This window comes from Paramisgurnus dabryanus, chromosome 6, assembly GCF_030506205.2.
Source record: "Paramisgurnus dabryanus chromosome 6, PD_genome_1.1, whole genome shotgun sequence".
Taxonomy (NCBI): domain Eukaryota; kingdom Metazoa; phylum Chordata; class Actinopteri; order Cypriniformes; family Cobitidae; genus Paramisgurnus; species Paramisgurnus dabryanus.
In genome coordinates, this window is record NC_133342.1 from 3,908,115 (window position 1) to 3,921,211 (window position 13,097).

The 13,097-nt window shown below is 40.6% G+C and overlaps 2 protein-coding genes across 7 annotated transcripts in view; one reads left to right on the plus strand and one right to left on the minus strand.

The window, feature by feature from the left end:
• Nucleotides 1-10,729, plus strand: part of yeats2 (YEATS domain containing 2) — a 46,428-nt gene extending 35,699 nt beyond the window's left edge. For 4 of the 6 annotated variants that reach the window (XM_065262049.2, XM_065262053.2, XM_065262051.1 and 1 more), the window contains exons 23-31: nucleotides 91-262; nucleotides 436-512; nucleotides 1,332-1,414; nucleotides 1,499-1,700; nucleotides 4,066-4,304; nucleotides 4,392-4,466; nucleotides 6,128-6,201; nucleotides 6,878-6,955; nucleotides 9,233-10,729. In XM_065262049.2, the coding sequence (XP_065118121.1) occupies nucleotides 91-262; nucleotides 436-512; nucleotides 1,332-1,414; nucleotides 1,499-1,700; nucleotides 4,066-4,304; nucleotides 4,392-4,466; nucleotides 6,128-6,201; nucleotides 6,878-6,955; nucleotides 9,233-9,275 (1,043 nt within the window). In that variant the 3' untranslated portion in view covers nucleotides 9,276-10,729. The remainder of the gene's footprint in view (nucleotides 1-90; nucleotides 263-435; nucleotides 513-1,331; nucleotides 1,415-1,498; nucleotides 1,701-4,065; nucleotides 4,305-4,391; nucleotides 4,467-6,127; nucleotides 6,202-6,877; nucleotides 6,956-9,232) is intronic. The other 2 variants (XM_065262052.2, XM_065262054.2) reach the window with 1 other exon arrangement.
• A 93-nt stretch (nucleotides 10,730-10,822) lies between these two features.
• map6d1 (MAP6 domain containing 1) overlaps nucleotides 10,823-13,097 on the minus strand; it is a 28,571-nt gene continuing 26,296 nt past the window's right edge. Inside the window, exon 3 of the mRNA XM_065262055.2 lies at nucleotides 10,823-11,578. Coding sequence (XP_065118127.1) covers nucleotides 11,501-11,578 — 78 coding nt within the window. The 3' untranslated portion in view covers nucleotides 10,823-11,500. The remainder of the gene's footprint in view (nucleotides 11,579-13,097) is intronic.

The following is a 13,097-nucleotide window of genomic DNA, read 5'->3' on the forward strand; positions in this document are numbered from 1 at the left end:
GATGTTGTTTTACTTATTTCTGGAAATTATTTTTGTTTAGCTTTGTTTACAGCTAAATTCACTTCTCTGTCCATTTGTGTCTTTGTCTAGTTAAAACTGAACCTGGTTTGGTTAGCTCCACTTGTTCTACACCAGTACCTCAGACATCTACACCAATCTCTACGGCACCCCCCTCTGTTCCAACCACCCCTGTTTCCGCAGATGGGGCTGCTACTGTTAAACTGGAGCAGGGCACAGAATCCACGACACATGAACTTATCAAGTAAGAGCTTGACATGGACAAACAAAAGAAAAATACAATGCTGTCTCTTCTTCCAAATGTATCTTTGTATCTCTAATGGGGGGCTTTGATGTGACCCCTGTCCTGTTTGTTTACTTTCTTGTTGTAGGTATTGTAATATCTAATAACGTCTCTGTCTGTGTCTAAACTTTAAGCACTGAGCACATAGAAAACTTGACGCAACTTCTGACAGCCATTGTGAGGAAGTTCCCTCTGATCGTCCCTGAGAAAAGTGAGGTTTACCTACACAAAATGTTGCAGTTTGGTTTTGCTTTCAAATGAGTTCACTCATATGTTTATGTACACTCACCTAAAGGATTATTAGGAACACCATACTAATACTGTGTTTGACCCCCTTTCGCCTTCAGAACTACCTTAATTCTACGTGGCATTGATTTAACAAGGTGCTAAAACATACTTTAGAAATGTTGGCCCATATTGATAGGATAGCATCTTGCAGTTGATGGAGATTTGTGGGATGCACATCCAGGTCACGAAGCTCCCGTTCCACCACATCCCAAAGATGCTCTATTGGGTTGAGATCTGGTGACTGTGGGGGCCATTTTAGTACAGTGAACTCATTGTCATGTTCAAGAAACCAATTTGAAATGATTCGAGTAACACGGTGCATTATCCTGCTGGAAGTAGCCATCAGAGGATGGGTACATAGTGGTCATAAAGCGATGGACATTGTCAGAAACAATGCTCAGGTAGTGCGTGGCATTTAAATGATGCCCAATTGGCACTAAGGGGCCTAAAGTGTGCCAAGAAAACATCCCCCACACATTGCATTAATGAGAAATTGAACAGGTGTTCCTGATAATCCTTTAGGTGAGTTTATAAGGTGCATTATGTAACTTTTTAAGAAGGATCTCTTGACAAAAATGCAATATTATATACATAACTATATTATCAGTAAACTTAATTTTTTTGTTACCTTAGAATGTGCCGTTTTTATTTTAATAAAACATGGAAGTTCCCATTTCGCCATTTTCCATGTTTATACAGTAACATTAAAAACTGCTCTATATTTTGTATGTTTGTTTGTTAGCAGATGATGACTCTCATCCGTTCTGTGCCACCTCTGTGGATCAGTATTACTCCTGGAACATTGGCAAACGGCGAGCTGCAGAGGTAAACATGAGCATCTTCAGCTGTACAATATTCAGTGTTGAATTTTTTAGTGTATATTTATATATCCATTCTCTTTCTTTTTAGTCGCAACGTGCGGTGGTGGTACGCCGCGTGTGTGCTGATCTGCTGGAGAGGACCCCTCGCCTTCAGGCTCTCAGCCCCCCCAGAACTAAAGAGGTGCTGCGCTGGTGCCGTCTCCGCGGTTACACACCCCCTGACCCGGAACCCCAGCGCACAGAGGAGAACTCAATCGAGGACATTCTCACTCAGATCGACAGCGAGCCCGGTGAGTATGTGAATCTGTTTTTAAATGTGAATGTGTAATAGCACGCATACTTGAATTTTGTGTGTGTGTTGTACATTTGGCTGAGATTAATTCATGATCTCCTGTGTCTCTCTCTGCTATCCAAAGCTAGTACTTATATAAGACTTGGCACAGACAATGCAGTAGCGCTCTTTCTCTCCATCTCTCTCTCTCTTCCTCCAGTGGTGCATTAGTCTGTATAATGAGATAATAATATTTGGCAAGAATTCAGCTCTCTGCATGTATACTTCAGTTACAGTATAAGCCTTATTCAGCCTGCTGATTCCAAAACAAGGCTGTGAGGGATTGACGTCTAAAGCGTGCACTTTAAACGTATTGTTTTGTACCATGATGCTGGTCATTTAGCAATCAAAATACAGAAAATACATCGTTTTACAAATAAAGAACCTCAGAAGCATTGATTGTTAAAATGAGAAGAGACATATTGACCTAATTTTGAGATAAGAGCAATGCGTACATAAAATCTGTTTTGTTATTAGCCTGTTTCTAATGTTGTAAGTAGGTTTACTTTTCTTTAAAACACTAATATGGAGGCTGTTTACACTTTACACTCTTTCGTCGATCGGATCACAAGTGGACGACGTTAATGCCAGGTGTAAACGGTGTTCAAAACGTTTTGAGCTCGTCCACTTTCGACCACTTTCAACCACATCCAGAGGTAGTCGAAACCACTTTCGATCGGATCGCTTTGGAGTTGCTGAACGGATATGTGGTTGAATGTGTTCGAACAGCCACACGCGACCGCCTTCTCTCCGCCCATTTATCTAATCTGAGGTATTAAACACAAGTTTTACGTCTTTTTTGACTTCTGGCGTGAACATACGGTGAACAGCGCTATTTTTAGCCTTACATTGATAAAACTAAAGCGGAGGATCTCCGTAGTTTCGTTTTGAAAGCGTGTGAAAGTTGCGCGATCCTATTTCATCAATTGGGCTGAACATTCAGAGAAAGCTCCAACATATACATGCACCAAACTCTGTGCAGCATCTTTACTTGCTAAACAAGCAGCGGGCTCCGACATAATATAGTTTGCGTCCATATAAACTCATGATTACTCCCGCTCGCGTTTGAATGACAGCAGAGAGACTCGCCCACCGTCTCACGGACCGTCCCCTCACAGTATTCAGGACAAAAGCGGTCAAAAGTGGACAAAAGAGACGGATTTAAATACCAGATGTAATGTGTCTCTCTCGTCCACTTGTGATCCGATCGATGAAAACACATCTTAATACCAAGTGTAAACAACCCCATAGTCCTATAACTAAGTGCATAGCTTCAATTCGTAAAGATTTCAAAAAACGCGAAACATGAATATGTTAAAAACTTTTCTTTGGTTAGTTTTTTAACTCATTCCCCACCAGCCTTTTTTTTTAAGTTGTCCATCAGCATTTTTTGTGATTTTTCACAAAAGTTTCACAAAATGGCTTTCAGTAATATTTTCTTTTATAAATATATAAACATACAATACATAAAATACAATAAGAGACCCTCTGCTTTTTTTAAAAAAAAATAAACAAAACGGGAAAAAAAAAAATCCTATCTTTATTTGTTCTCCTTTTATAACCTCTCAAATATGAGTAGGTTTCTTCAAAAATAGCAAAATATTGGTAAAAAAACAAATTACCTTTGTTAGAAATCGAATTCAGAGCGATGATCAAATTACGCCAAAATGAGAATATAGTCCTAGTCATATCTGCCTAGAAAATCGCAACTTTTTCCGTCGGCCTTAGTACACGATGTAACTACATGAGTCAAGTTTTAAATAGGAAAAATATCTAAACTCTTTGGTTATTTTTTAGCGCGACGCTAATGGTCTAATCAGATTCAATGGATTGTGCTAAGCTATGCTAAAAGTGCTAGCACCAGACCCGGAGATCAACTGAATGGATTCCAAAACGGTAAAAATCAAATGTTTAACTCCGGGGGAGCTGGAAAATGAGCATATTTCAAAAAAAGTGGAGTGTCCCTTTAAAGTGCATCCCTCACAGCCTCGGTTTGGAATCAACATGGCGGTGGACTAAATAAGGTGTATGAGCAGCTAAAATAAAATCATCTTGCCCCCTAGGCAACATTTTAAGCCATCATAGATGCATCCCTGACGGCTATTCCAAAAAGTAGGTAGCAACTCGGACTACTGTTAGGATGCAGATTTATCCGCGAGTTCCCTTCGTAGACTGCAAGCAATAAAAGATGTTGCTGGGTTTCCAACAAAGCAATAGTATTAACATTTTGGGCTTTCAACAGCTGAAATATTCAGTACTCAGTTTTTTTACTGCTGAACTATGCTGGCCGTGTCTTACAGTAGTGTACTGTATGTGTGTTTTAGAATGCAGTTCAACTCTTACGGGCTGCGATGAGCTGTCGCAGCGACTAGAGCAACTTCAGAGGCTTCTAAAAGCGGAGCCGGATGAGGACGACAATGAGCCTCTTGACATCATCACCATGAAAGACATTGACGCTGCAAAGGTCAAAATCAAACAAGAACAAGATGAGACTGAACAGGAACCAAAGTTTTTCTTGGGACGCTGCCCGTCGACCCAGTTCATCAGAGACACTGCAGAGCAGGTGAGAGAGAGAGAGAAACCATTTACCTATCTGAATCCAAGCATACTGTCAGGTTATACATGTAATGATGATTTGTGCTTGTGTTAGATTGGCGTCACATTGCAGCAGGTGGAGGTGGAGAAGAACGTTTTTGCTCCGGTCATGGAGACTATGATTCTTAAGGTAATTCTGGTCTTTAACTCTTTCACCGCCAGCGTTTAAAAAAAAAAAAGTTGCCAGCCAGCGCCAGCGTTTTTCATGATTTTCACCAAAGTTTAATGTCTTCCAGAAAATGTTCTTCTTTAAATATATAAACATACAATATACCAAATGAAAGAACAGACCCTCTGCTTTCAAACAAAAAAAACGTTTCATCCTACTTTCAGTGGTTCTTTTGTAATCAGCTTTTGAATATGGGTAGGTTTCTGCAAAAACACCACATTTTGAGCAAAAAGCAGAGATAATTCCATTTTTGTGACGGACTTTTCATAAAGATCCCATTTAGAGCGATCTTTTAAACACACACGGACATGCAGCCGCTTGCCATAGGGCAATACTTTGGGTTTAAAAAGTTGCGGAAGGGCGCCACCTGGTGGATAATAGCGGTATTGCGGAAAGATGGAAAATCTCGTCATTGGCGGGGAAGCGTTTTCTCTTAATTGACGAGATATGTCGTCAATGGCGGTGAAAGAGTTAATGGTGGTCTTTGTTTTTTTGTCAAATGGAAAAACGTTCAATAACTTTATCCTCATTTACTTAATTTACTTAACACTGTTCTGTTTGTTAAGCAACCACAGCACTTTTGCATGACAAGCCATTTCTGTGCCTTTATTTCGTTACTTAGGCCTAGTCCACACGGACATTGGTATTTTTATAACTTGAGTTTTTCCTCCAAAAAATCCCATCCACACATGTTCGGTTTAAAAGAAATCTTCGTCCTCATAAAAAAAAGCAAAAACACGCTATGAAGCACTGTCAAGAGCATGCCACACCAGCAGGCGGCGATATAACCCAAATCGTAAAGCCACCTTGGCCAATCAGAAGCCTAACAAAAGTGATGTCGCAAGGCAAAAACCCTGGTTTTACTGTCTACACGACAACACTACAACCGGCGTTATTTAAAATCCTCAGGGGTTTTCAAAAATGTTTGGTTTCAGTGCCCTGATACTGCATTTTTGTGTGGACGAACGGCCGAACCGCGTAAAAAAAAGTCACGGTTAAAAAAATATTCGTGTCCATGTGGACTAGGCCTTAGAATGACATCTACTGATATCAATAGTTTTGTCATTTAGTCCTTAAAATATTATGTCATTAAATTAGGTCAGCAACAACACATCAATAAAATCGTTAAAAATTGATTAATTGTCAACAAATTAATTATCGATTAGTTGATGTGTGACGTCTGTGACCATCGAACAGTGCGGACACACGTACTTCAAACAGTGCAAACTATATACTTATAATTTATGTCAGGCGCTGTTTCTTGAGCTGCACATCTTTCTGCCACTTCTTATTCTTACTGCACCACCAGCTTGCTTAAAAACAAGGCAGTGCTGCACTGTCCGCAGCGTTGCCAGGTCCTCTGCCTTTCGACGGAGTTCTGAATTTTAACCGTTTCCACAGGTTAATGTTTTTTCCAGGTTAGAGACTGAAGGATTTGGTAGTCATTGATAGTCATTGTGATGCTTTGGTCTAATTTTAAATGGCTGGTTTTATTATGTGGATCTGGCAATCCCGCAGGACAATAATGGAAACAGAAGTGGTAACAAACGCATGTCGCACAGTGTTTTAATAGATGTTGAACATTATATTATGGACTAAATACTCTCTCAAACTCTCTGCAGGCTGTGGAGCAGTTCACAGGTGAGATCCTGAGGGAATCTCTGGCCAACGCTCACGGGAAAACCCAGCAAAACAGGTCAGTGCATCCACCAGCATAAGAGAAATCAGGAAGGAGTTGAGCAGGATGTTTCTGAGTAACTGATAAAACATTTGGAGTAAGAAACTTTATTTTGTGTGGTATTGCTTGAACTCTGATGTTATGTTTTTTATGTTCCTTGAGGAACTGCTTTATGATAGTGTAGCTCTTCTCAACGCTCTGATAATTATAATGAAAATCTGCTTTTATTTGACTTGTACAGCAGCCAAGCCCAGCGAAAAACAGAGAGAGAGAGAGAGAGAGAGAGAGAGAGAGAGAGAGGCTCAGTACAGGTCCATTTACTCAGCACCTCTCTCTGCATTCAAATTCTTGTCACTTACAGTCCTAGCAGAGTGTTTCATCAGGTTTTATGCCGTATTAAGTCGCTACCTTTTATAGTGGATTATATTAACCGATGGTTAAATCATAGCAAATTTGCTAAGTGTCTCATACATTAACAGGAATAGCCGACTGGGCTGCCTTTAATGCTGAAAGGTCAATAACCCCATTATACCAATATAGCAAATTGACCGTGAGATCTCTCTCTCTCTCTCTCTCTCTCTCTCTCTTTCGCTCCCTATTATAAGTATGCTTTACCGGCAGGACAAAAACTAAACATTTGTATTGCAAAGACATACCTAGGCTACATAAAATAATGTGTGCCATGTTTCTACAGGACTCCGAAGGAAATATCAGCTATGGATGTACATCAAGCCATCAGCTCGATTCCCACCTGTGATTTCCTTACTAACAGGTAGTTTTACGTTCATTATGAGATGCAATGTTTTTCTTTTATAAAGAGGATTTCTATTGTTATAAAAATGAGACACTGCCTATAAAACTCAGCTAAAATCCTTTTTTTTTTTTTTTTTGAGAAAATAAACCTTTAGTATTGACTAATAATGAGTTAGGCCATGTCAAAGATTAAATCAATGATTGGAATTGAACTTGGATGCTCTTAGGGTGCACTTACATTATCCCAACCAAAACGTGCCTGAGCGTGTTTGACCCCCCCCCCAAAGCCAAGTTCGTTTGAATGGTGTATTCGCTCTGTACCGTGCAGAGGTTTGCAGAGGTTGGCTCGATCATGGTTCACTTGGGCTCGGTTCACCTGGGCTCGGGCGCGGTTCACTTGGGGCTCAGATGCAGTTCACTTGGGCTCCGGCATAGTTCACTTTCGTAAAATCTTTTTGATGCACATAGCAGGGTTAGGTAAATGTCTGTGCTGCACACACAATAAGCAATATGATTGGCATGTATTGGGCTCGGGCGTGGTTCACTTCGGCTTGGGTGCGGTTCACTTTGGTTCGGGCGTGGTTCACTTGGGGCTCGGACGGGGTTCACTTGGGGCTCGGGCGTGGTTCACTTGGGGATCGAGCGTGGTTCACTTGGGGCTCAGACGGGGTTCACTTGAAACTTGGGCGTGGTTCACTTGGGGCTTGGACGGGGTTCACTTGAGACTCGGGCTTGGTTCACTTGGGGCTCGGACAGGGTTCACTTAAGACTCGGGCATGGTTCACTTGGGGCTCGAACGAGGTTCACTTGAGACTCGGGCGTGGTTCACTTGGGGCTCGGACGGGGTTCACTTAAGACTCGGGCATGGTTCACTTGGGGCTCGGACGGGGTTCACTTGGGGCTCGGGCGTGGTTCACTTGGGGATCGAGCGTGGTTCACTTGGGGCTCAGACGGGGTTCACTTGAGACTCGGGCGTGGTTCACTTGGGGCTCGGACGGGGTTCACTTGAGACTCGGGCGTGGTTCACTTGGGGCTCGGACAGGGTTCACTTGAGACTCGGGTGTGGTGTACTTGGGGATCAAGCGTGGTTCACTTGGGGCTCGGACCGGGTTCACTTGAGACTTTGGCGTGGTTCACTTGGGGCTCGAACGTGGTTCACTTGGGTTCGAGCGCGGTTCACTTGGGTTCGAGCGCGGTTCACTTGGGGATCAGACGGGGTTCACTTAAGACTCGGGCATGGTTCACTTGGGGCTCGGACGGGGTTCACTTGAGACTCGGGCGTGGTTCACTTGGGGTTCGGACGGGGTTCACTTGAGACTTGGGCGTGGTTCACCTGGGGCTTGAACGTTGTTCACTTGGGGACAAGTGAGGCTCGGACAAGCTCAAATGCCTCTGGGCGCAATTAAGTAGACTTAAAACCAATCAGAGCGTTGAAGGGGATGACGTATGCACCACTACCAGAGAGTTCGTCGCTCGCTCTAAAAGACCCATTCGTTAAGCCACCAAAGTTGCAAGCTGGTATATAAGACTTTTTGCCGAATCCAGTCTGTAAGACAGCGATAACATATTTTTTTAGATATGAAGGCTTCGAGTGTTGTTCTATGCTTAGGTTTTAACGAAAAGGAAAAGTTTAAATTGTTTAAAACAGACGCGATAGCTGATTCGAACGAGTGATGTTTCACAGCGGCATCCGTCTGTGTAATTTATAAAAAAATTTGCCTTACCGTTGCTGCTGCGCTGTCATCATTGCGTAAAGCCCGCCCCAACATTCCTGATTAGTGCCGCGATTTCTCGGTATTAGAAAGACTAGATTGCCAGACTACTTGCAAAGCAAATCTAAATTTGCCGGATATTGTCTGGGTATTCCCAGGCTAGATGCACACAGCAGGGTTAGGTAAATGTCTGAGCTGCACAAGCAATATGATAGGCATGTAGGGGGCTGTGTGTCAGACTTAACATCACGATGGGATAAGAGAGCGCTTTACTTCCTGTTTCTTTTCAAAACAATCGCATTCTGATGACAAAAGCAGGCTCGGATCTGTCCAAGTTTCCATGTGAGTAAGTGCGTGCTTCTGGGGAATTTCGGAAGGGAGGACAATTGCGCTCAGGCACGGTTGGGTTAGGATGATATGAGTGCTCCTAATCTCATCATTGGATTGAGACTTTAGCCTGGATTTCACAGACAGAAAAAAATCCTTTATTATTACAAAGGTCTGTAAAATCATTGATCATTTGGAAACTTTGTATCATAATGTAGTTTTATTTATAAGCCACTCTTCAATTTTGTGTTCAATAGGTACATGGGCACCCTGTTGAAGGAAGAAGGTCCTGCTGACTAACTTTTCTGATTGGCATTGGACCCCAGACAAACAGATAGACAGGTGGATTATCCAATCACACGTTGACTCCACCCCCTCACATTCTGTAAGGGTGGAAAGTGCACAAGGGCTGGTCAAGCACTAGCAGAAATCTCCTCTAAAATGCAGGTGTCATAATGGACGTTATCCACATTTAAACGTCAAAACATCACACTTGATGTTATGCACTCAAAGGATCGTATAGTACTGTAAGCTCAACATGCAGGCTGAAAAGATGTGGTTTAGTACGACCACATCGCTCCATTTCATCATTTTTAAGCTTGCTTTCTGTGTTATTTATGAACTGAGGCCTACAGGATATTAATATAACCATCAGCACAATAACTTAAGTATTAGACTTCTGATATAATACTAGATTCACTTTTATTCACCTCCACTCTCCGCAGGCCAAACTACATGACAGCTGACACACTTTATTAGTCTTAACCATTACATGCTGAAAGATATTGACCCTGAACCATAAACCAATCAACTTTACTGGTTTTCTCCTTTAAATGTCTTATCAAGCAGGATTTGTAGGGCGTCTGCAAGCACCTCTTTCCTTGTCACACTTATCTGCTCGTAAATAATTGGCTCATGTAGTTCAGGATGAAAATTAAATGTACACTGCGGTCAAGTCTTATTTCATGCTAAGTAGTATGTGGGAAAAAGTCTTAATCTTGTTTTTTATATAAATATAAATAATTTTGTATCTTGGGTATTGTTTCTGTAAAAAAAAAAATGGCGGCATTGTGAAAGCGTTAAAGGGATAGTTCACACAAAAATAAAAATTGTGTCATAGTTTACTTATCCTCATGTTGTTCTAAACCTGTATGAATTTCTTTTTTCTGATGAACACAAAAGAAGCTATTTTGATAAATGATGGTAAGCATACAGCTTACATACTTCCATAGTAGGAAAAACAATTACAATGGAATTCAATGGGAACTTCAACTGTATGCTTACCATATTTTATCAAAATATCTTCACCATCATCATTTATCACAATACTGCCATAGTTTTTGTTTTTCCTACTATGGTTACGGCAACTGTAAATTATATCTTCATTCATCAAAATTTCTTCTTTTGTGTTCATCAAAATAAATAAATAAATTTATACAGGTTTAAAACAACATGAGTATGTGTAAATTTCATTTTTGCGTGAACTGTCCCTTTAATAGGCAGGTGGTTTCAGCAGTGCTTTGTGTATAAAACAAACACATACTTTGTTGTGTCAACGTTAGCAGCGGTTTTTGTGTGTGCCGTCACGTTTGAGCCATTAAGAACGATTTTGTGATGCGTGTTGTTTGTGTGTCGATGAACGAAAATTGTGCTTTCAGTGTTCACTTGTGCAGCCAGTTGTCTCCTGGCTGTTGTGTTATCCTTCACATTGTTCAGAAAACAACTATTCTTGTATTAAAAACTATTGATCTGTTTGTTATGTTCTTAAAGTTTTTCCAAAACATCCATGTTAAAGATTTAATTTGCACTTTTCATCAGCTGTCGATTTAAAAAAATACGGAAGCCCATTTTAAGAAGATGCGTTTTATTTAAAGCGTTTTCCTCAACATGTTGCTCTCTAAACCAATTTACAAAAAACTTGCACCCCTCCTCTCCGCATCGCTCAAATAAATAATCTTAAAAGTGCTAATGCAGACGTAAGGTCTTTTATATGTGCCGCGGTCTCTGGAGCGATTAGAAACATCCAGCGTAGATATTAACAGATCAAGCAGACCAACATTACTATATACAAAATAACATGTAACTAAGCTTGTACATTACACACACACTCGCATGAAGTAACCACATTGAATGTTTTCTTCCTTTTGTTAAACATTGCATATTCAAATGATTCATAAAACTATTAAGAAACATGCAAATATTCGATTTTTTTGGTACACACTTTCACGCACTTTCTTTCACACGAAGTCTTAACCCTGATGTGTAATCCAAATGTAGGCTATATACTTTCATAGATGGTTGACACTTCGAGCATACATTCTCTTGCATAGATTTTACATGGTGTAAAGTTCCAGCAAATTTCCTCTTAATGTTTTATGTCCTTTGTGGAATGATTTTAGAAAATATCTGTTTTATCCCAGTCTTCGTCATCAATAGTTATTTTCCCTCGATTATCTATTCAGACATTTTCAAACATTAAACATTCCTATTAGAATAGTATATGTGTGCAAGGGGAGCTTGATGGATCATATGTTGAAGATCCTGGATTTGCTTTGAAAGACGGCGGATGGGTTTGGTGACAGCTTGGTCTTCAACATCTGATCCTGCAACACACAAAACATTTTGGTTAAATCATTTAACAATTTTATAGTCAGGAGCAGGAATTATTTTCCTTAAAAAACTATTTGATTTTGATTTGAAGGTAAATTTGTTAATGACTTTCATGAATGTGCACTCAATTTCAAAATATAGAGTACACTAACCCAAGATGGAAAATTGCACACTTCAAAAAGTCAACTAAAAACACTTATTACGCGGCTTGTTGGAATGCTTCATTCTGATTGGCCAGTCATGACATTTGCAGGTTTGTTATTCCCAGTCAAATACTTATTTTCCCTGCTGTAACCTGTCAAATGCCTTAAAGCAGACATATCATGCTTTTAAATCTGTCCTTTTTACATATAAATCATCTATTTGTGGTCTATGTAAAGCGAAACTGCAATGCTTGGGTCTGAATTGCTCATTATTATAGCCCCACAGGCCCCCTTTCTACCCCTTTTCTGATGTGCATCTGAGAGCAACTCGTTTTGTTACTGTCTTTTTAAATGCACGTCATACCCTGCCCCCTCTCCAGGTTGCAGTGGTGACACTCGGTTAAACTCCACCCCATTCGGCCATTTTTGTAGTTTTATAGCAGATACGATTATCTAGCGGCACAGAAACTTTTTATTCAATCGTTATTCACAAAATGTCAACAACGGAAGACTTGTCCATCCAGCCGTACATATTCGAGCCAGAGTCGGAAACGGAGCGAGATGAAAATGAAGACGACGAACCTGCAGAACAACGTCTTCATATGGAGGTATCGCAATGGTGTGAGGCTGCAGCCTCCGGAGGTCGCATTTCTTGGTCGCATGTCTTATTTCAGAATATTAACAATTATAAAGTTGACTATTATTCTTAGTTTATCGTAAGTTGTTGTAATATGCTCATGACTTGCAAATGTAATGCTCAGTTAACTTAATTAAACCAGGCTTGATGACCAAAAAGCGATCTCCGCAGGCTGCAGCCTTCGGATTGAGAAACGGCACTGCTAAACCATGACTACCATGTACTTTACTTTTTTAAAGATATTTACAGCTTACCGAAGTGCTCTGCTCGTCGTCTCCAAAGATAAAAGTAATTGACCCCTCAATCAGACGAAGTCTATCGGCAAATCCTTCTTTATACTGGCGGGATTGGTGAATTATTTATCCTTGAAGTGCTTCGGGCACACAAAAATGACTTTACCCACAGATATGGGTACATTTCTTACGCTCTCGTAACTTCTGCATCCTTGAGCTTGGACTACAATATCGCAGCGAGAAATAAAAATGGCGGATTGCTCGAAGTGTTGGGCTGGGAGTCGATGTCCTTATTTGGCAGTTCCGTTGCAAATACTGTGACGTAATTGTTCAAAAAACGTAATAGATAATAGTAAAATCAGAACAGGTTGGAAAATATGACCAAAAAAGAATATAAAGATATCAACAAAGCACCTGAAGAGACTAATTTCAACTTTTATGTACTTATAAACACTACAAATATACAACAAAATGCATTTAAGAGCTAAGAAAGTGGATT